Raw genomic sequence first — 24,618 nt, forward strand, 5'->3', positions numbered from 1 at the left:
TGAATTTGAGTTCCTTTAATGGTGGCGGTTAGTGCGTAAATAGGCTTCTGCCAAAAGACGATAGACGCCAAGATAACACTTTATGGTTTAAACTGAAACATTTTTATGTGGCCAGGCGGAATTTATGTTATTATTATTGTTATTTTTATTGTTGTTATTATTACAGGAAAAGATGCTGTTAAGGGCATTCACTAAAGGAATATTAAATAAATTGTAATAACTTATAAGCTCTAGCCCAGACAAAGCCCCCAAACGGAAATATTTTCAAGTGTGTATATGTGTGTGTCATTGCATTAAAGTGTTAAAGCAAATATGATAGAATTTGAATAAAGTGTTGCCTATGTTTAGGCTTGCTGGTTATCAACTATTTGTTGCATATAATGTGCGACAAAGTAAATGGAAAAATTGCCTTCATCCATAAATTAAGAGTACAACACAGCCCACCAATATGTTGGGACGTTGTGTCAGCTACCAGGGATCCTGTGACAATATCGCCGACTATGCCAAGGTTTGTTTACTATCTAAAACAGAATCTTACTTTAATTGAATTGAAAAACTTTTAAACCTAACTTTCCCTTCTACGCCCCCTACTATGACCCCCTTCCTTTAACACTGGTACAGCTATAGATACTGCTGTAAGTAAAACCCATTTTATGTATTTTGTCTGTAAGAAAGGATAACGACTAAATCCTAAAGAAGAGCAGCCCAACATAGCACATAAACAATGTTAAAGCCACCAAACAAAATTGCCAGATTTACAAACCCAAGTAAAGACTCATTTTGTACTTCCTGCAACCATAGTCTAGTCAAAGTCCATGGCAAAGGAAGACATGCGAAAAACTGGATTTCAAATTGAAGGGATCAAATATTTTGTAATGTCTTAAAGTTTAGACTACAACTATTGAATGAATGTTGGCAGTTTCTAATGTTTCGGTCTACGAGTTTGGGTTTAAACACCAGCAATTTGTTCTAATCAACTTCACTAAAACCATCACCAATCACCAGAGTTATAAGCAGCAACAAACAGAGAAATAAGAAGGTTAGATTTATCCTTTTTGGCCACAGACAATATTAGAGATATTTAATATCTTTATTTGTTCGCTCATCCTCTGTCTTCAAAAAATACCTCACTTGACCCCTTTGGCATTTTTGGATAAGGCGGCTACAGGCAACATTTGTTGATTCCTCAAACTTATTCTGGAATTTTTCTAAATTAACTCAGGCATTATAATTAAGATGGCCCTTTCATCGAGCTCCCTAAGACCATAAAGACTAATGGTATATTTGTTTGCCAACAAAAATGGTCTTATCCTTGATACTTCTTAAGGTTTCCCAATTTTGTGTAAAGAGGATAACCCAAAACATACAATCTAAGCTCTTTCCTTGTCTTGAATATTGAAAAGGATAAATCCCAAGGACTTGTAAATATGTATATGTCCTGCAATGAGAGAGAGAGAGAGAGAGAGAGAGAAATAGGATGAAAAACACAATCTAATAATAGTGGAGGCAGAAGTTTTCCAACATTAGCCACAGTAAATATTCCATAAGCGAAGTTTGCATATGTTGCCCAAAGTGCATTTAACTCAGCTTCCGAGTCTGTAATTGTTTTAAAAGACGACTTGCCTGCTAATGATTTTCTAATAGCTGCAAAAGGTTATTTAAGACTTTAATGGAATTCAAGTGGAAAGCTGCCGCCCTGTATATTGGTCTACGAACACATGGTGCCGAAACTAATTAAGGCCATTAAAATGGGATAATGGCCTATTGCAAAAAATACAGAACGGAAAACCTACATTAATATTCAATAAAAATCTAACTTCATGGGAAATTACTCGTATTTAGATGTACAAATGGTTTAATTTGGTTTGAAAATTCTCTTATTGGCCAATGGTTAATTTAATTGTCTTCTAATTTTATCACTATTGCGGATGGAATTCAAATGAGATTATTTAGAAAAAAATATCATAAAATAGGACTTCACAAAGGTATAACTTGATAAAGTCCTTAAATTGGAGTAGACATTTCGTCAAAGACATACAGCTTTCTTCTGCTGCTGGATAGGTTGACCCAATTATAGCCAATCCAACGAGTCCACTAATTAACAGCTACACTGAAAAAAATATTGTCGTGAGGTCAAAGAAAGTTTTCAATGAAGCCATATGTCCTTATAATTAAGTGATTTCACATAGAAATGGGTATCATAACATGAAAGAAAAAATGTTTGGTCTAAGGTCAACTTGACTTGAATAATTCAGAAAATTTCTTTAAATTTAATGAAATTGTCTTTAAATTTGTTGTCTTTTTGCATCTTTATCGCTCAAATATAGGGCATGTCTTTCAACACTTTATTTTAAAGGCGTTTTTACTTGAGACATAGCATAATTTCTACTGGAAGTCGAGTCTTAATTTGGAATATAAAGTTGTCGTTAACTCGTCTTTAAAGGACTTTTAGCATATGAAGAAACTGAGAGCTGAGAAAGCGAAAAATTAAAATTTGTACACAAAACCCAAACTCAAAAGAGAATTTTATCTTAAGAATAACCTTACTTGTATTCTCCCCTTCTTTGGCTCGGAAATAAAAACCAAAATGTTTAAAGTAAAGACAAAATCTTTGGAACCGGACATGCTTTTTTTCAGTGTAACGTGCATTATTTTAAGCGAATAATAATTTTATTAATTTTATTTAATGATATTGTGTCACATCTATTAAGTTAATATGACTAAGTTCTAATTTTAACTTAATTTTCTTTTTTTGTTAAATTTCATAATTTCTCTTATCTGGAATATTGATCTAATGTGAAAGATTATGCAACCTACATTTTAGGAAGGCATTCACACAATATTAAGGACAAATTTCTTTAAACTAAAGAACACTTTGTAAAAAGAAACTTCATAATTATATTTCATGTTAGCCTGATACCGAAACAGGCAATTGACGTCCAAATGCATTATATCTAATTAAACAATTATTTTTCGAGCTTTATGGACAGATATCTGTCCATAAAGCTCGAAAAATAATTGTATAATTAGATAAACTTCATAATCTTTACTAGAAAAATGGAATTTTTCTTTAGCTAAAAGAAAAACACTTTTCACTTGAAGGAATAATCTTTAATTTCAATCTAACATTACGGCTACACTGGGCAAATATTTTACAGAAAACGAAAAACAATTCGTCGCCACAGTTAAACCAGCATTCGTTTTGAAATTTAACGAAATTCTATTTTGTGGGAGACACGAATTTAGTAAATCTGTATGCCTTATTTATATATAATTTTCCCCTTGCATGAGCTAAAATAGAATTAAATTGAGTGTGGATATGTAATATCAAGATAGGAATATTTTCCAAAATTAATATTGACTTTGGTCAAATATTTGCCTCGTATGACCCTAAGACTAATTTTGAGGATTTTTCGTCTTTGATTTAAAGTCTTGTTGTTCGTAAAAATATTCCATAAACGATATATGTATCTTAATTGTAATTTTGTAGAGCCTACACTCAAAAAAATTACTTGGATCCAAAGATTTTGACCTTCCCTTAAGGATTTTGGTATTGATTCCGAGCCACAGATGCGGCTTCTTTAAAATAAAGAAATTTTTTAGCGACCTATCTGGCTTTAAATCTAAGACCAATCAAATTAAAATTAGGGTACAGATCTCATTTATCAAATTTTCATTTTCTCTTCGCGGTTTAATAATAAAGGCACTAACGTACAAACAAATGCCAGTTTAAAAATCCCAATTATAACGGATACTTCAAAGTAAAAAATGTTTTCTTAATTCCAAAAAAACTTTAAACCAAAGACGCTAAATCCTCAAAATAAGTCTTAGCCTATATTTGAAGCGTTTTTATCTTAAATCTAAAGTTTCAATACTTCAGTTAATTTAAGGACAATTTCTTTAAATCACAAATGTGTTTCTTTACTTTAAGGAAAATTAGCCTTAGTTCAAAGACATGCGACTCTAACAGAGGGACGCAAATTCACAAAATTTGTGTCCTAAATTTAATGAAAAAATTTTTGAAGCAAAGATCATAAACTTTATTTTACTTAAATTTTCATTATTTTAAAGAAATTTGTCCTTAATATTTTGTAAATTTCGCATACTAAAATTTAGATTGTGTAATATTTAATATGACGTAAATATTTTTTTCAGTGTAGATTTAATTTTTTAGACAAGTCCCTAAAAGATGTCTTTATTGTAAAGAATCCGAAAGTTTGCCTCGAAATTATTTAATGGAATGTTAAAATCGTTGGATCGAAGATTTCCTTTTTCTTAGAGTAGATATTGACTTGCAAGTTTCCATCTGTAATTTTAATATGAGCTCATTGGACATGAAGATCAAGGATTTGGTATTATTAAGTTATTGAAAAAAAATCCCAGATACAAATGCCCACAAGCCTGACTATACATATGTTTCATCGCTAGCTAAGTCGAATTTCCACACTGAAAAAAGTATTGTCGTGAGGCCAAAGGTTTCATATCCTGAAAATACGAAAGCGAATTTTGCTTAGAATTGAAGACGCATTTCTCTGATTTAAAGTTGTTTTACTCGTCCAAAAGTCGGTAAACTTTTCCATGAAGTCGGTTTGTTCATAAAGTTAAATGATTTGACTCAAGAAATCGTTAGATGAAAGAAGAGTTTGTTGTACTAACGGCAACTTGGCTTTAATAATTTGCACAAAATTCTTCAAAATTAATGAAATCATCTTTAAATTTTTTGACTTTTTGTATCTTGAATCCAATGCCAAAAGGCGTTCAAAACTAGGAGATGGTTTTGAAAAAGGGTTTATAAAGACGTTGGTTACTTAAAACATAGCAAAATTTTCACTTGAAGTCGAGTGTGCATTTGGAAAATAGAGTTGTCGTTAAAACTTTATTTAAGGATTTTATTTAAGAATGAAGAAAAGAGGTGAAAAAACGAATAAATAAAATTTTTTTCCCAGAATCAAGTACACCAAAATTAAATTTAAAAGAGAATTGTGTTCTAAAAATATATTTACTTCAATTCTCCGCTTTTTTGGCTCGGCCAACACAATTAGTGTAAAGACAAAATCTTTGAAATCAGCCATGCTTTTTTTCAGTGCATAGACTTTAGTGTAGATCTTACGGAGTGAGGTGGTTAAACTTGGGTCTTATATGTGGATTTCCTATGGAAATTATATACGAGAATTATGCCTTCCAAATTGAACCATTTTTCACCACCTCTTTGCATCAACTTCTCCGTCGTTCGGACTCGGCTATAAAAAGGAGGTCCCTTGTCATTGAGCTTAACATGGAATCGGGCAGCACTCAGTGATAAGAGAGAAGTTCACCACTGTGGTATCACAATGGACTGAATAGTCTAAGTGAGCCTGATACATCGGGCTGCCACATAACCTAATCTAACCTATCAACTTCTCCAATAACTATTTTGATTCTTTTAACTTTAAATATATAATAAAATTAATAAGTTTAATTTTATTTGAATTTATGTCTATCTTTAGAATTGGTATTAGTAATTATCTTAACTCTTTCTTTAAATAAACAAAAAGAATAACAATACTGCAGTTATTTTGCCTATCGGCTTCTAATTTACGCTTTTACTCTGTATAATTTCAGATTTACACTGATTGGGCCAACTACTATTTGGAACGTGCCAAATCGAAGAAGAAGGTTACCGACCTCTCTTCCGATTGCCGCGATGGCCTACTACTGGCAGAGGTGATCGAGGCTGTGACTTCTTTTAAAGTTCCTGATCTCCACAAAAAACCGAAAAATCAACAACAAATGGTAAGTCGAAAAACGAGATTATGGAAACTTGTATACCTTTTTGGGCCAAACATGAAAGAATAGAAAGAGTAGATTTCTTTTCCGAGTAACGAAATTTTGGGTAAGCGAAGATTTATTTTGACGCTAGAAAACTTTCTTTAAAAACAACTAAAAAGGTTTGGAGACAATCGTTGAATATTTCGTCACAAATTCGGATTTAATTGCTCTCAAAGCGATTACTTTGTAAGAAAGGGCATTTGATTGGTGTACAATTTTTTTCCGAAGGAAAGTATTTTTTCTTTGGGTGTATAGTTTTTAAATAAAGCAAATCAACACGAAAACATAGTGTCAAATAAAAATTTTTATTTCTCAAAACGGTTTCTGCATCAATGGAAATTATTTCAACTTACTACACCCAAATTCAATGATGATTATTTCCTTTTTTTAATTTAATTAAAATGAAATTTCCACATTGTATTGAGAAAATTCATTTGTGATATTTTCACTACAATAGAGTCAGATGAAAATCTAAAGCTACACACACTTCCACAACAAAATGACCAAGTGTTTGTTTTTTTTTGCCACCTTGCTGGCATATGAGTCAACAGAGAATGTGATGTTTTTCAGTGGAAAGTCTTTAATTGTTTTTCCTCATATAATACAATGAGCTCCCGTCAACGTCATCGCAAAACACCCACACCCAGGTAATACACTGACAAAAACAAAAAATTAATTTCGAGTGATGGTTAAATATTTTATTACGAATTACTTGATATTTTACTGCAAAGCTTCTGTTATTTCTTTCGGTGTATATTGTCGGCCACCATCTTTCCTTAGCACTATCAAGCAAATGTGAAAAACCTTTTCCTCTTGTCGTTTTTGCGAAAAACACGCGACAAAAATATATGTCATCATTTGCGTCTCTGATGGCATATAGCATTATATTTGTCACTGACTCTAGAAATGATGTCGCTTTGGCTGGCACTGAGAGAGGGTAAAGTCATTGCTCGTCAGCTGAGTTTCAAATGGAATGACTGTCAACGACAATGCCAAGGATGATGAGGACATTGAAGGCGACGATGATGATGACGATAAACGCTGTGATGATGATGATGATGATTAAGGCTCTTGCACTAGCACAAACTTCATTTGACTCTTTTATCCTTTAGTGAACAATTCGTACTATGATTTTGTTTTTATCCTCGGTACTTTTTCCCCACATTGCTTTTCAGCTTTTGTTTTTATTCACTCAGCCACTTCATCAGCGGCACAAAAAACCTCGTTTCCCCATTCTTGGCCGTTGAACGCAAAAAAAGGGCGTTATAGAAAAAAAATCAACAAAAAAGGCTGTGGAAACACGGTACTACCAACCAAACAAGGTTGAAAAATCCATGTGGGCAAAATTATTTTAGATTTAGGTTTTCTCTACTTCTGTGTGTGTGTGTTTTTTTTAATTCCCAAACGATTGAAGTGCAAATGACTAAGGCAGCTTTCCTTGACGATATAGTTAGTCTATGTTGAAGGATTTGTCACAGCGCACATGCACGTAGGGAAATATTTTGATTCTCAGCTAAACTTAAATTGAGTTTAAAGTTATAAATCACAGTGTTGGATGACAGTTGCGCAGGACTAGATGTCAGAAACGATCAAACAGCATATGATAAATTGATTTTTCCAAATTCGTAAAATATTAAAGCGGACTTCGATTGTATGTAACGAGGGTGTTTTTGTATGAAGGGTTTGGGATAAGAGTGATAAAAATCATATTTGAACAAAAAATTGAAGGAGAACATGTGTAGTTTGTTTATATTTGAAAAGAAAATAATATTTTTGCGATAAAATTGTTCTATGTTCGGCGTGAAAAAGTTACATTATGTTAGGTATAATTACAGTCCGATATTTCAGGCTGTGATACCACAGTGGTGAACTTCTCACTGAGTGCTGTCCGATTCTATGTTCAGATTGTGGCGAAACCACTTAGACAAGCATTGATATACTCAGAAATGTCACCAGCATTACCACTAAAAAACTTTTTGGTCTTTCGTCGAAATTGGGATTGAAAGCTTGATCCTTTGTATGCAAGGCAATTTCCTTTGGTTTTTACACTACTTGTTTGAGTGTGGCTCGTGTTTATCTTCACAACTTTAGTGGAAAATTTACCACTTTTTTTTTGGGCGGTCCCACTTTTTGTTTGTGCCACTATATGTGATACTTTTTACGAATTTGTGCCACTTTTTCAAAAGTTTAAATTTTATGGGTAGTTATCACCATAAAATTTTTTTTATTAAGAAAGAAATGTGTTATTAAGTAAATTGAATATTGTGCACCAACAATAAGCAGCTTTCGCTCATTAATTCTTATTACGTGAACAGTTATGATTTAACTTATTTGGTAATTTGAATATGACAAATTTGTTGTGGCATTAAATATCAGGAAAAATATGAAAATATTTAAGGTTTGTATTGCGACTGCAGGAAATAATTGATGATGAATTCCATAAGGACTCAGTTAGAAAAAATTACAATCTCTCTTTGAGACAGATTGTTCCAATTCGACAGACTACACGCAGCGAAGAAATATGATCACCTCCAACATGTTTAAAGAGCAAAATGTTATTTTTGTATGGTGACCATGTAACATGTTTGTCACTAAAATATTATTTTCTCGTCAAATATAACCTGCTTGCCGAAATCAGATACATGATTTCCGAGAAAAGAACATGGTTGCGAAAACCATGTTAAATGATCACCACCCAAAAATAACATTTTGCTCTTAAAATATGTTTGATGTGATCATATTCCTTCTCTGGGTGTATATTCCTCAAACTGAATGCTGGAACAGTGGACAGTATTGAAGCATTACCTCATCAGAGAAAAGTTGGAAGAAAAATTTCGTAAGAAATTAGAGAAAGTATGAAGATCCATAATGCCCTTTCAAATTCGAAAGAGATTTATCTTAATTTTTTAGTTTATATGACTTCGATTGTATGTAACGAGGGTGTTTTTGTATGAAGATTTTGGGATAAGAGTGATAAAGATTATATTTGAAAAAAAAAAAATTGAAGGAGAACATGTGTAGTTTGTTTACATTTGGAAAGAAAATAATATTTTTTTGCCATAAAAATTTTCTATGTTCGGCGTGAAAAAGTTACATTATGTTAGGTATAATTACAGTCCGATATTTCAGGCTCCCTTAGATTATTCAGTTTATTGTGATACCACAGTGGTGGACTTCTCACTGAGTGCTGTCCGATTCTATGTTCAGATTGTGGAGAAACCACTTAGACAAGCATTGATATACTCAGAAATGTCACCAGCATTACCACTAAAAAACTTTTTGGTCTTTTGTCGAAATTGGTATTGAACGCTTGATCCTTTGTATGCAAAGCAAATTGCCTTTGGTTTTTACACTACTTTTTTGAGTGTGGCTCGTGTTTATCTTCACAACTTTAGTGGCAAATATGCCACTTTTTTTTGGGCGGTGCCACTTTTGCGCCACTTTTTGTTTGTGCCACCATATGTGATACTTTTTACGATTTTGTGCCACTTTTTCAAAAGTTTAAATTTTATGGGTAGTTATCACCATAAAAAAATTTTTATTAAGAAAGAAATGTGTTAAGAAAATTGAATATTGTGCACCAACAATAAACAGCTTTCGCTCATTAATTCTTATTACGTGAACAGTTATGATTTAACTTATTTGGTAATTTGAATATGACAAATTTATTGTGGCATTAAATATCAGGAAAAATATGAAAATTTTTAAGGTTTGTATTGCGACTGCAGGAAATAATTGATGATGAATTCCATAAGGACTCAGTTAGAAAAAATTACAATCTCTCTTTGAGACAGATTGTTCCAATTCGACAGACCATATTCCTCAAACTGAATGCTGGAACAGTGGACAGTATTGAAGCATTACCTCATTAGAGAAAAGTTGAAAGAAAAATGTCCTAAGAAATTAGAGAAAGTATAAAGATCCAAAATACACTTTCAAATACGAAAGCGATTTATCTTAATTTTTTAGTTTATATTATCAAAAGTATGAATACCGTTAACAAAACATTCCAAAGCGAATCCTCCTAAAGGTGAGTAATATGTTCGGTTTTCGAGTTGAAAATCACTTTATTTTCGCGATTATTTTTCCTGAAATAATCAAAATTAGAAATGAAAACAAACATATTGCCTTAAAGTCATGCCGAATTCAAGAGGAACAATTTATCTGCTTTATATTGAACTGATTTAGAAAAGTAACCGCGAAAATTTCAACTCGAAAATCAAACATAGCACTTGCCTTAAATTGTTTATTTAATACATTTAACAAAAATATTCTATTAATATTCTGTAAAAACGTGATTTAGCAGATATCGACTATAAAAATTCTTTGTATATTAACAACATTAAGAAAATATAGATAGGTCACAAAATCAAATTACAACCCGATAGTTGTGGACAAATTTTACCATGAACTGACATAGATGACAAAAACATGAAGAAAAGGGGATTCTTAGATCCGCATTACTTAAAAACCAATGATGATATAAATTATTTTGATATCGTAAATAAATTTAAAGATATAATTCAAAGGCCTGTTTATTTTATAAACGCTTCAAAAATAATTTTAAATAGGATTTGTTCCCCAATTTGTATGAATTCGCAAAATATATTTTAACTTGCCCTCAAAGCAGTATTTATTTTTTAAGTTTTTTTGTATAAGCTAATAAAAAGAATGTGCCACTTTTCAAAAATAATTGTGTAATAGTTTGTTTTTAAATGTTCAAAATAAAAACCACCGTGGTTTAATTGTTATCATGACCGCTCTTATGTAGATCTCAGTATCAGGCGAATACCACAAAATGTTGATATCTTCTCAGTACTACTGGTGAAATTTTAGAGGATTTCACAGCTTCTCTAACCAGTTGCATATTTAGTTGGTTGACAAGTTGTTGTAGCTCGACTACACAGACAAAAGTTTATTGATAAACGCATGCTTAAATGCATTTTTGTTCATTCAAAAAATTATTTTATTTTATTTTTAAAAATTTTGCCCAGCCTAATGAAACTCTCTTTACTCGAAGTATGCCTACAAAATTTTATGAACTAAAAGAAATGTAGATTCCAATGACCATACAAATAAGTTCAGTGCTAACTTCTCAAAATTTGTAGGAATAAACTACAGACCAATTTTGCTCTTATGAGAAGAATTCGTAAATATTAGTTAAAATTGCAAAAATGTTAGTAAATGGTCGTTATTTTAACAACATATTAGGGATATCTCAAAAACGGTTTCCGATTCTCTTACGATGTAGTTGATTTTTCCCATAAAATAGTTTACTTTTTTCTGTGTATTAAAAGAAGATGATCATCTTTGAACCACGTAGAGAATCGGGCAGCACTCATTGAAAAGAGAAATGTACACCGTCTGTGGTATCTCAAAGGACTGAATAATGGGCTGTCATAAGATGTAGCCTAGTAATGAATTATTTCATTTTTATAATAAATGCCCCAAACATAAAATTCAATATTCCGTTGTTGTTTAAAAAACTATTCCCAATATATACAGATCAATTAGTTTATTTCTTTTACATTTTAATCTAGACTCCTATTTACAGCGTGGCCTGTTCTATTTCACTTTGTGATTAATGTGTTAAAAAGTTTGTTTCCTTTACAAATATTGTTCTATTGACGTTTCAGTTAAATATTGTAAAGCGAACTGCATTGGAGCTTATATACATTAAAATGTGAAACAAAAAAAAAAAAACTTTTAAAAAATCGAATCAAAAAGTTTATTGCTTCAGCGACTTTTATCTTGGAAGCAAAAAAAATGTACAAAGTAAGCGTAGGAATAGATGGAGACTTCTTGAAACAATTGTATTTTATTCACACTCTTTTCGAAAAGCATTGAAACAGGCTTTAAAACTTTTCTGACTTAAATCCCACTCAAAAAGGCTGAAGCAAGGAAGTGAAATACTATTCAGTTTCCTTTTTCCCTCTTAGTTTGCTGTGTGAAAAAACTCGACGAAGCGGAAAAGCGTTCAAAGTCAACATTTTTTCGTCGATGATGCCGAGACGAATGAAGTACATCGAAATAGTAGAGAACAAAATCAAGCCCTAAACTGTTCCTTTAGTTTTCTCTTTTTTCGATTTTTGCAAAATACAAGTAGCAAACACTAATGTTTTCTGTCTTTCTATTCAAATGTTGGTTCAAGTTTGAAGCTATTTTTTCCCGAAGCTACTGCACCAGCAATCTCATTCAGGAATCCTAACAGCCACCGCCTTGATAAGATGTGATACGTCAAAGTGCTTTTTATGTCATGCCATGCCTTTCGTATTCGTATTCACTTTGTCATAAGTCCTTTGAGTAAACGAAGAAGTAGGTTCCCTGATAGGGAGAAGGATGTGGCAAACATTCTTTTTTTTTTGTCGGGTAAAGATAAGCTTACAGGGGATTTGAGATGAAATGTATGTTGCTAAGCATATTTAGGTATGTAGGAATCCAACAAAAAAAGGAGTTTATTTTTCTTACTTACACAGGCAATGTGCAGCAATTTGTATAAATGTGATTGAGCTATAAAAATGTCATTACAGAATTCTCCAAAGTAGATGAAAAGGCTTTTTGAAAGCCACATATATCCATTCTAAATTCGATTAAATGGATTTTAACTTAATTGTATAACAAAATATTAAATATTGGAATTTCTATATGGAATTGATATCGATAAAATTATACAATTGAAACACGAAGAAAAGTAACTAATATGAATGGTAATAACAAACAGTTGTATCGCATGGAACATACACCACAGAGCTATTTAGAAGAAAATCCTGGTTGAATTTAGGGAAATATGTATAAGATTTTTTTAACTTAACAGATAATTTTACATTTAAGTTTAGCTTCAGCAATTATTACATCTTCAACTACTGAATTCCTTCCTTCAACAATATTTTCCACTTATGTGAATGGTTTAATGTATTTCCTAGATTCAAAGCAAAAATTCACAATTTCCTTTGCCAAGCATCCTTTAAGTTATACTCCATCAAATACTTCTCTGTCTAGAATAGCTCTTCGTCCATGGTTATATTGCATAGCTGAAATTATTCTTTTTGCATTTTTTTACTTGACTCATAAATGTTTCTTCTATTGTTTTGCTTTGACCATTGTTCCTCAACAATTTTGAAAAGGCAAAAAAAAAAAAAACAATACCGAGAGGAGAAACAGAAACAGCAGGGCAAAAATATGAAATAATCAACCACAATAAAATACTGTTCGCATTGTTTAATGGCACGCAAGTGGAAAAAAAGGAAGTTAAATTGTTGTCAAAGCTTTTGTTTAGGCGTTTCGTCTTCTTTATCTGTAGAGCAAAATCAAAAACTGAAGTCACAAGACTAGTCTATTGGGAGCTATAAGTGGGCTTTAGAAAATACAAACAAAAAGTCCTTTAAAAAAATATTGACTTAATTTTGTTAAATTTGAAGAGTTAACTGTAACATCTTTAAGTATGTGTATGTGTGGACTTTTTTTTTGAAATTATCAAAATAGAATTAAAAAGTTGTTTAGCTAAAATGTTTCCTCTTCTCAGTTTAGTGTAGAAAAAAATTTTATCCACACATCTAGGGTCCTCTTTGGAGTTTTGTTTCGGTTTTCTGCTTATTTTTTGCAATGGTAAAAAGTGACATGTTCTGCTGACACGTTCTACTTTTCAATGCTCACGTAAAATTTGTGAACAAATTTCGTGTTCGCCAAGTGTAAAGCACGTAATCCTTAACTAAAGCTAAAACAAAACACTGCACTCGGAAAACGAACATAGGATAACTTGGGAAAAAAAAAACAAAAGAAAAAAGTCGAAAATACCAAAACATACTTAACCAGACTAGAAAACATCACCAGAACATCAAGCACTAAGGTTTTGGTAATTAAGGCCCAAACGAGTTTATTGCTCTCGAGTATGGCTAACACAGTGGTGCCAACTCTTAAAGATATTTTATAAAATTGACAATTTTAGTGTATACGAAAATGTTCTCTATCAGCGTCTTCTAAAGATTTTTTCATTCACTAAATAATGAAAATGTTTCAATACAACGTAGCTAGAAAATTACGACTTTTAAAGAGATGCAGCTACATTGTTTCTCTTTAATATTTTCTGACATTCTGACAATTTGCCAATTTTCCTTAATGGCAAAATTAGTTAAAATGTTTATCACTCTCTGTACGAAGATGGATATCAAAAATAAAATGTTAACAATATTTAAATTGAAGATTTCAAGCAGAATCATAAGGTTAAAAATGCCCTTATAAATCCGGTTTCAAAGCATAGTATTATAGATTAACATACCAAGCTAGGAATTTCTTCTACTGAACTTTGAATGGAAAAGCCTGTTTAATGCATACAGATTATTCGCCATTTTAATTTGGGAAAATCTGAGAACACAATAGCAGAAATATTTAAAAAAAAACGACATCTAAAATTCATTATATAAAACAGAAATATAAAACTGCGGTTAACAAGCCCAGAAGTGGTCTTCCCCGCGAAATTCCTGAAGCGGATGAACGATGAATTTTACGTGAAATATTCAGAAATTTCAGTAACTCCACAGACAATGAGAAATGTAAAAAAAACACGATTTCCATGCCAGATTTGCCAAGAAGAAATCGCCATATTTCAAAGAAATACCTAGCAAAAAAAGAGCTTCCAAAAAAGTACTTTGGATCCCCAATCTGTGATCCGGAAGTAGTGCAAACTTAGATCATCTCCAATGAATTTTACATGGGCTTGTCATAGGAAGGAAGTACTCCCTTTTTGGATCCTTTGCATTGCTTTAGAAGTTGTGCCCTGGAAGTTAATTTGAATGAAGAAATTTAAAAAGCGAAAAAAAAAACAATTTTTTCAACCAATTTCACTTTTTTTCATCCATATGTTTTATTACACAATTATTTTGCTATTATCTAATTTTTACAACTTGAAAAGCTTTTTCGCTCCGACCAGAGGTTGAACCTGGGTTTGCTGGCACCATAACAGAACGCCTTAGCACACTCAGCCTCACACACCATTGAACATAAAGCGTCGAAAGGTCAATTCAAATGTTTGTGATATGATCGTAATACGACACCAAGGAATAACATTCTAATTGCTTCTCGAGATGTTCTTTATTAGTATGAACGAAAAAATAAGAAACGCAGGCTCAAATCTCACCAGCGGCAATTTCTTTTATCAAATATTTTTCTAAAAAAATATTTTTTTATGTCATGCATCGTTTTTATTTTCGGCATATATTTTCGTATATATTTATATTTAATATATTTTATCCATTAAAAATCAACAACAAAATTAAAAATTCTCGTAATTTGCAAAACCTTCTCAAAAGAACTTCCATGGAATCGAAAAAGTCAAACGGCACAGGTTCAAATCCCAGCGGGGTGAAATTTATTTTTTTTTATTATTATTTTTTTATTAATTTTCTATTTTTTTTTTTTAGTTTTTTTATTAGTTTTCAATTTTTTTTTGTAAAATTTAATTGTACAAAAGTTGCACTTAAAATAGCCTGATTGCGTTCTTTCTAATACTTGTCCAAAAGGACTGCATCGGAAGTGGAAAAAAATCATTGGGGGATCCCACGATGCGCTTTAGAAGAAATGTTTGTGGACTTTGCCAAAAGGACTGCACCGGAGTTGAAAAAACTCGATGGGGTATTCTGGGATGGGCTTTAAAAGAAATGTTTGTGGAACAACTTTCAATTTTTTTTGCTGGGTATAGAAACATAAGGTTGGAGTTCGCCAAATAATTTGCGAATAAGTCTGTGGAAATCTAGACATGTGGAATTCTTTTTTTTGTCACTGTATAAAGTTTTTAGCATATTAAAAGGCCCTCTATTACAATTTGATTCAATATATAAATTTGTAAATCCGGGCCTTCATTCAGTCGCTAGTCTTTCCTCCCTACTGATTTAGCTTTAATGTCAAAATGTGTGTAATATATTTTGGGTTTGAGTTCAATGTCTTTAAAAAAGTATTCCCTCATGCCTATCATAGCAACCTCCGTGGAATCCTTTCGATCCTTCCTTCCCATTCATTTTCTTGCCTGATTATGTATGCAAACCTTAACGTTTTCCTTAACAGCACAAAAAAATTTTACTTCTAGATTTGTAGCAAGCACAAAAAAAAATTCCTTGTTTTGTTGTATAAAAGAGTTTATTATTATTTTGACAATGAACTTGAGCCTTCGCATACTCTCAGGGAATGAGCCATATAAGCGAGCCGTTTATCCCATCCTAGTAATCCTGGAGAGGACCACATACTTTTGATATACTCCTAATTTTGTTTTCCACTGCAGTATATGTGATACGTGTGGAAATAGTTTTCGATTATTCTGTACGTATCTCAATGACAATCACGTAGCAGACATGCAGTCTGCTCTCAGACATTGAAAATATTTTGGTAATTTCGACAAACGAATAATGCCTATCAAATTGCTATGGCAGCACTTTGTGCTACCAAAAGCAAAGAAAAAAGTATTAATAATAGACCACAAAATTGTTAAGGCGAAAATTGATTTTCTTGTTGTCTGTATTCACTGGGAAGGATTAAAATATTATACGAGTTTGTTAATGCTATAGAATCAACACCTTAACACTTCATAATTTGGGAAAGAAAACTTTGGGAGGAAGGTAAAGGGGAGAAATTAAAAAAAAAACAGAAAAAAGATTTAAATTATAGCATTCATTAGGTGAATGGAAAATCGATGCTGAGGCTCAGGGCTAGGGAAGATATAAGACAACCTTTCCATAGCCGAGTCCAAACGGGCTGTAGGAGTACGTGAAACCATTCTGAGAAATTTCGAAGCATACTGGGATGCTACACGTATGAAAGGAATATGATCACCTCTGATTTCGCCGACTTTTATAAATGATGTGATGTTAATTTAATGGAATTAATTTTATAAATGATGTGATGTTAATTTAATGGAATTAAACATATCTAAGTGCAAATTAATGCGATTTTCAAGAGGAACTTCTCTCAATACTAATTATTTTCTTGGCATTAACGTAACTAGAAACTGTAGATTCCTATAAAGTTCTAGGTTTTCTTATGGATCAACGTCTGAACTTTTATAAGTATACAAGTTTTCAAAATAAAAACAAAAAGCAACTGCGATAAATTCAAGTTATAACTTTTTTAATGTGCGCTGTGTGTAAAAAATGATTTTCCCGCTTTTCCGTTGAAACTTTTATTGAATTTTCTATATCTATAAACCTCCAGAGCCCGAGACCTTTCCAAAGAATGTAAAACCGTGGAAATCGGTTATGAAAAACCGTGTAAATCGGTTCGTGCGTTCCCTAGAAGCATCCTAGATGGCACTTTATATTAAAAAATATTTTCACGCTTTTCCGTTGAAACTTTTCTTGAATTTCGTTGCTATAAACCTTACGGAGCGCGAGGCTTTTCCAACGAATGCAAAACCATGGAAATAGGTTCGTGCGTTCTGGAGTTACTGCGCCAGGAAGGAAAACCCCACTTATTTTTATATAGTAGATTTTAATGGTAGCTTACACTGCCCTTGGCTACATGAAACGGTGGATCAAATGGAATATACCAATACTTTATGAACGTTTAGTTATAAAAGATTGGAAACCTACTTGGGATAAAGATAATACAATCAGATTAAACTAAACCCAATTGCCTTTTGTATGGAATGCTTATCGGTATACCCTAGTAGGTTAACTCATAAATTCAAGAGTCATTTACCTATGACTATGTAGGATTGGTAAATAAAACAATGGCTTCGAAATACATGGGGTTTCCCCATTCACACTCATTCTTATGAATACTCATGAATCCATTAAAATCCTTGATAAGTTTCTTGCGAATTTATCAACGTATATCGATGTTCATTAAGCATAAATTCAACATTTGTCCTTGGCACCTGTTTCACTAACCACCCTTGGCAAAATGAAAAGCGATTTCATTGGCCACAAGAGAAAATGTTGAGGCCATAAAATATAACCCATGGCTGGTATGGTATTTATGTTATGTTCACTCTTGGAATTTTAGCCGCCAAGGAACCAGACTCCAGCAACTGCCAATTGTCGCTAGTGCCCAACCATATCCGTTTCCGTTGGGTGCATAAGCAGCAAAATGCATATAAGAATAATTACCACTCACTACATAATTCAAGTAAAACTGCAAACCATTACACAGGAAAAAACTTTAACAGATTTTTGAGAAAAATGGCATATCTTGTGGGAACATTGAACTAAACTGCATTCCATTCCAATCCCAATTTTTTTTTTTAGATTCCCACAATGAGTTGCGAAAACTTACTGATATTTCTGGATTTTTAATACCATTTACAAAATTAGTCCTTCTCATTAACTAAAAGTAAAGTAAAATATATTATGCCCAAATTCTTGCCATATTAAGAACCCATTCTTGCTATTTTTGGATCATACAATTTTATAGACATACTTGGAGTAAAGATAACTTCTTAATAAATTATACAAAAAACAACATGGCACAAAATTAATTTGTGCATCAGTTAAACCATGAATTTGTTTCCGTGTAGACTTAAAGTTCCTTCTGCCATACGATGTCAAAATATAGAAACCCATATAGCAGAGACGTACCAAGGATTTTATTTCGGGAGGTTAGATGGATCTCACCCCAAAATTTATCTGCAATATTTTAAACGAACAAAATACATAAAGTGGCTGATATTCTGCTTTATAAAGGCCACGTCCCTGCAATATATCCTAGCTGGACTACCATAATTTTAAAGTTGGATTAGTAAAATTGATTGAGGCTTTCATACTTCAAAAACGGAAATAAAGCAAGGTCCTTGCAAAACTCGTTTGACTTCTCATGGTATAAAAAAGAAGAGATTCTGAGTTGGCCTATCGGCTGCCTGCCTGCCCACCATCGCCGATTGACTTTAATAACAAATGGCAGGCGATTAACAATTGTTTGGGGAATTATGCATTATTATTGAAGTCCACCAACCACCATCAATAATGGAATGAGTTTGGGGACCAGTTAATAAGGGAAACGAGCTATCGTTAAGTGAGCATGGCATTCATGCACTTAAGTTCACTGTAGTTCAGTAGAGTTGATGTCATTTGCTAAAGTACTTCAAATCATTTCAAATGACTCGGAAAGTCAGACCAACGGCAAGTCAACGGCATCGTTTGTGCAAATATGGAAATCTAACGTTTGGTCATTTTTAGGGAAATTTATAATGATGACGGAAAACATCAACCAAATAAATCATGAGCTTAATGTGCAGGAAGGAAAGTGATTATATATGGGTTATGTTTATGAGTGGTCTATTATGTGAAGCAGATACCTTATCCAAAAAAAAAATGGGAGAAATATGCATGAGAATATTAGGTTAGGTTAAGTAAATTTAGAAAACTTTTGGAGGGAGACGTGAACTATTTACGTAGCTCCTTGTCTCAAGAAGAAAAGTTTTTTATGTATGAGAGAACAAAAATTAACATATATTTTGGGTGCCTAATTACAGAGACTAATTGACCTATTTACGGCTTTTCTTAAGCCTCATAATAATACAGACCTATTTTCTTAAGTCTCATAATAATACTGCCCAGCAAAAAAGCGTCGCCAAAAAAGTAGTGCAAATGTTCTTTTTGGATCCGGAAGTGATGCAAACTTGGCGCAGAACCGATGATTTTAACATGGGCTTGCCATAGGACGTATGTCCACCATTTCAACAGCCGTTGCACTGAGTTTGCATCACTTCTTAAGGTGTGATGCGAATCCAGTGATTTGGATGTGAATAAAGGAATTTTGTGATATTTTGACGAATAAATAATTTTTAAATTTTTTTATAATTTTTAATGCATTATAACGCTTGTTTGGAACGTTTGGCATTAAATATTTTTAAAAATTCGCAATTTTTGTAGGAAGAATTTAGCATTTTTTTCGGCAAAATTTAAATAATTTGCACTATTTTATTAATTTTTAATCTATTTTTAACCCATTTAAAAAAAAATTAAATTTTAAATTTCTCATTAAAAATATGAAAAAACGAGTTATAAAAAAATTGACTAAAATTAACTTCATGTGCAGTTAAAATAAAGACCATCTTGGAGAGGACATATTTGGAAGTGCTTTTAAAGTAGTGCCTTAAGAAGAACTTCCAATTTTTTTTGCTGAGTGGTTATGGCTCATTGGGAGCCACCGTGGTGCACTGGTTAGCATACCCGCCTTGCATACACAAGGTCGTGGGTTCGATTCCTGCTTCGACCGAACACAAAAAAGTTTTTCAGCGGTAATGCTGGTGACATTTCTGAGGGTTTCAAAGCTTCTTTAAGTGGTTTTACTGCAATGTGGAACGCCATTCGGACTCCGCTATAAAAAGGAGGTCCCTTGTCATTGAGCTTAACATGGAATCGGGCAGCACTCAGTGATAAGAGAGAAGTTCACCAATGTGGTATCACAATGGACTGAATAGTCTAAATGAACCTGATACATTGGGCTGCCACCTAACCTATGGCTCATTCTCCGTCCACATCGGCTTTTGAAGAACCCAATGCAAACATTCCTTCATCTATTTTATTTTTTAACAGATGGACGGATATTTTGAAATGGACTATAAATTTTATGACAGTTAATAATGGGAAATCAGGCTTTAACTTATGTATTATAAATACAACGCATATGCCTTTAATCAATTATTATTTGGAAAAACTTTGTGTCTACATTTAAAGAAAATTGGTTAGCTTGAAAAATACGCAAATTTTTAGCTAAAAACTTTGCAAATCTATTTAAATTGAAAAGGTTGATTTACCTGTAAACCATCACTAAATTGAAAACAAATTTGCTTTTATATCCACCACATTGAGTGGAAGATGGAAAACGAAGCATATGCATCTATTTATACAACGTTTTCAATTAAATGTACATCTTCAAAACAAAATGTTGATTCAGTTGTTATTGTTTCCATTTAGTAGTACTTTTCCACTCTTTGTTGAAAACCGAAAAATGCCAATGCATTACAAGAGCATATCCTCCGCTTAGACCTTCTCAAACTCTCGTAATACTTGTTACATGAGTTAGTTTGTTGGAATACACAACTCATGCAACTTACACGTGTCCTTCGGCATATAATGTTGTATACAGTTACTCATATAGATCTATTGGTACTAAAGTAGAAATCTATCTGGATAGTTATATTAGTGTGGGTAAAGGAAATAGTTTTTGAATAAAAAAATCTTCATGCTATGATTTACTCACCTCTCGTATATTTTTTTTTTTTGTAAGATGAGACATTTGAAAATACATTTGTAGATTAATATTCTCACCTGGAATAGAAAATTAAAATATAGAATTAATATAAAATCACAATTATAAAAAATTATAATATATTAAAATACATTCATTATTATTCATCATTATAATATATTAAAATACATATATATACATATATATATATATATATATATATATATATATATATATATATATATATATATATATATATATATATATATATATATATATATATATATATATATATATATATATATATATATATATATATATATATATATATATATATATATATATATATATATATATATATATATATATATATAAATATATATATATATATATATATATATATATATATATATTTCGCCCGATATGGACTTATATGGCCCCAGAAGCCAGAGTTTTACCCCAATTTGGTTGAAATTTTGCACTAGGAGTACAATTAGTAGTGTAGTCAAGTGTGCTAAATTTTATAGAAATCGGTTCAGATTTAGATATAGCTCCCATATATAGCTTTCGCCCGATTTACAGTCATATGACCACAGAGGCCAATTTTTTACTCCGATTTAGTTGAAATTTTGCACAGGGAGTAGAATTAGCATTGTAGCTATGCGTGCCAAATTTGGTTGAAATCGGTTCAAATTTAGATATAGCTCCCATATATAGCTTTCGCCCGATTTACACTAATATGACCACAGAGGCCAATTTTTTACTCCGATTTAGTTGAAATTTTACACAGGGAGTAGAATTAGTATTGTAGCTATGCGTGCCAAATTTGGTTGAAATCGGTTCAGATTTAGATATATCTCCCATATATAGCTTTCGCCCGATTTACACTCATATGACCACAGAGGCCAATTTTTAACTCTGATTTAGTTGAAATTTTGCACAGGGAGTAGAATTAGCATTGTAGCTATGCGTGCCAAATTTGGTAGAAATCGGTTCAGATTTAGATATATCTCCCATATATAGCTTTCGCCCGATTTACACTCATATGACCACAGAGGCCAATTTATAACTCTGATTTAGTTGAAATTTTACACAGGGAGTAGATTTAGCATTGTAGCTATGCGTGCCAAATTCAGTTGAAATCCGTGCAGATTTGGATATAGCTCCCATATATATGTTTTTCTGATCTCGACAACATTTTCTTTGTAAAATCGCCACTGCTTAGTCGAAAAGTTGTAAAAATTGCTCTAATTTTCCTAAACTTCTAATACATATATATCGAGCGTTAAATCATAAATAAACTTTTGCGAAGTTTCCTTAAAAGTGCTTCAGATTTAAATGTTTCCATTTTTTTACTAACATTGTGTTCCACCCTAGTGCATTAGCCAACTTAAATTTTGAGTCTATAGATTTTGTAGAAGTCTATCAAATTCTGTCCAGATCGAGTGATATTTAAATGTATGTATTTGGGACAAACCTTTATATATAGCCCCCAACACATTTGACGGATGTGATATGGTATCAAAAATTTAGATCTACAAAGTGGTGCAGGGTATAATATAGTCGGCCCTGCCCGACTTTAGACTTTCTTTACTTGTTTTGTTTGGCAATTTGCAATATTTTCATAGTTTTCCTGAGACATAAAATAAACCCCATTTTATTGTAGCTGATTCTACCTTTGGCTTGGTTATATGTATAGCTGGAAGCTATTTTATTTTGTATGTGTATGTGTGTGATTTTTTCAACGATTGTTGAACAGGACGATATCAAAAATGTATTAAACCGACAAAAACACTGAAACACATTTTCAACTTTTTTACATCTGAAATAAAAGACTGACTGTCACATACACTAATACCGATACTCCAACTCAGGCACACAAACCCCCACGTATTTCATACACTGCCACACACACACACACCTATATATCAGAAACAAGGACATATGCATACGACATTCTTTTGACTATGTATGGCAGTATGGAGCAGTAGAGGTTAAACAAAAACAAGTGAACCTATCGTAATTCGTATACATATCCCACAGTCGAACACAACACTCAAACGTAGTCAATTGCTATGATGTCCTGTGCAAGATGTGTGGGTGTGTTAAGTTGTATTGAAATATCAACAGACACACACACACCCACACCCACCATACAGCCCTTAAACTACTCCCAGCAATTCCAACCATGGCCGGATATATGTATTTCAATTGCAAAAGGATTTCTTCATTGTCACCGTGAAATATACTTCCATATACACACAGGTTTCCGGGGATTTTCATTTGTAATTAAAGCTTTAGCTAGACAAAAGAAAGGACAGACAGATGAATGGATGGATGGACAGACTGGCAGCAAAATCCATTTTTGTATGTTGGCATTTTTGTGTTTCATTTGTTGTTTCGAGTTATGCCCTCTCATTTTATCCCTTTTTTTGTTTTAGATACAATATTTTTTCATTTTGGGTTTCTTGTCATTCCCCGGCAAATTCCTATGGATTATTGTAGGGTCCATGTGTTTGTGAATGACAACTCGAATAATGAGAACAACGACAATGTTTAGATTTTATTTTTTTTCGCCAAATTGCAAACATTCACCCTTGGATAAATGCTGCTCAAGCATCCCAGCAGGTTTAATAGCAAACAAAATTTACCCCACATGCAAATGCTCATTAAGATAAATTGAAGAGATTCCTTTGTAATTTGCAAAATAGATTTTAGATTTCTATATAAAATAGGTACGAAATTATGTGGACAAAATAGAAATTCACAAAAATTAAAATGGCAATGAATATAATGGGTTAGGGAAATAGAAATTTATTTAAATTATTCCCTAAGGTTAGGTTAGGTTATGTGGCAGCCCGATGTATCAGGCTCACTTAGACTATTCGGTCCATTGTGATACCACAGTGGTGAACTACTCTCTTATCACTGAGTGCTGCCCGATTCCATGTTAAGCTCAATGACAAGGGACCTCCTTTTTATAGCCGAGTCCCTCAGAAATGTCACCAGCATTACTGAGGTGGGATAATCCACCGCTGAAAAACTTTTTGGTGTTCGGTCGTAGCAGGAATCGAACCCACGACCTTGTGTATGCAAGGCGGGCATGCTAACCATTGCACCACGGTGGCTCCCGTGTACAGACTCTGGGTGATAATTGATAAATTTATGGTGGTTTAACCCTCTAATGCCCCAATTTTTTGCCAGCTGATTAAATTTTTTTAACGACACAAAAGCAAGAGAAAAATGAATACGGTAAAATTCAGCATATGCCGCGAAGCCTCTTGAATAGTTTCAAATAAGTTTTCTTTTTATTTTGCCCATTTTTGTTGTCTTAAGGCAAAAACTGTGTAAAACAAAGGATTTTTATATCTCGCCTTCTTCTCATGTGAAAACTAAGACCATCTCTAACAAATCGGACTTAAATATATATAGACCTATTGTGAAGAATTAAGCAACTTAAATTTTAAGGCACGCAATTTACACAATTTTAAGAAAAAAAATCTCTTTAAAATAAGGACATTTTACTTAAAAGAAAATTTATAATCTTCGCTTTCATTTTTTCATTAAATCTAGAGCAGGAATTTTGCATCACTCCCAAAAACTCATATATCTTTGAAGTAAGGAAAATTTTCCTTT

General features: G+C 32.5%; 1 protein-coding gene across 6 annotated transcripts in view; it reads left to right on the plus strand.

Annotated features, from left to right (window-relative positions):
• The first annotated feature begins 368 nt into the window (after positions 1-368).
• sick (sickie) overlaps positions 369-24,618 on the plus strand; it is a 275,969-nt gene continuing 251,719 nt past the window's right edge. For all 6 annotated transcript variants that reach the window (XM_075293027.1, XM_075293028.1, XM_075293029.1 and 3 more), the window contains exons 1-2: positions 369-508; positions 5,602-5,772. In XM_075293027.1, coding sequence (XP_075149142.1) covers positions 449-508; positions 5,602-5,772 — 231 coding nt within the window. In that variant the 5' untranslated portion in view covers positions 369-448. The remainder of the gene's footprint in view (positions 509-5,601; positions 5,773-24,618) is intronic.

This window comes from Haematobia irritans, chromosome 2 (genome assembly GCF_050003625.1).
Source record: "Haematobia irritans isolate KBUSLIRL chromosome 2, ASM5000362v1, whole genome shotgun sequence".
NCBI lineage: Eukaryota > Metazoa > Arthropoda > Insecta > Diptera > Muscidae > Haematobia > Haematobia irritans.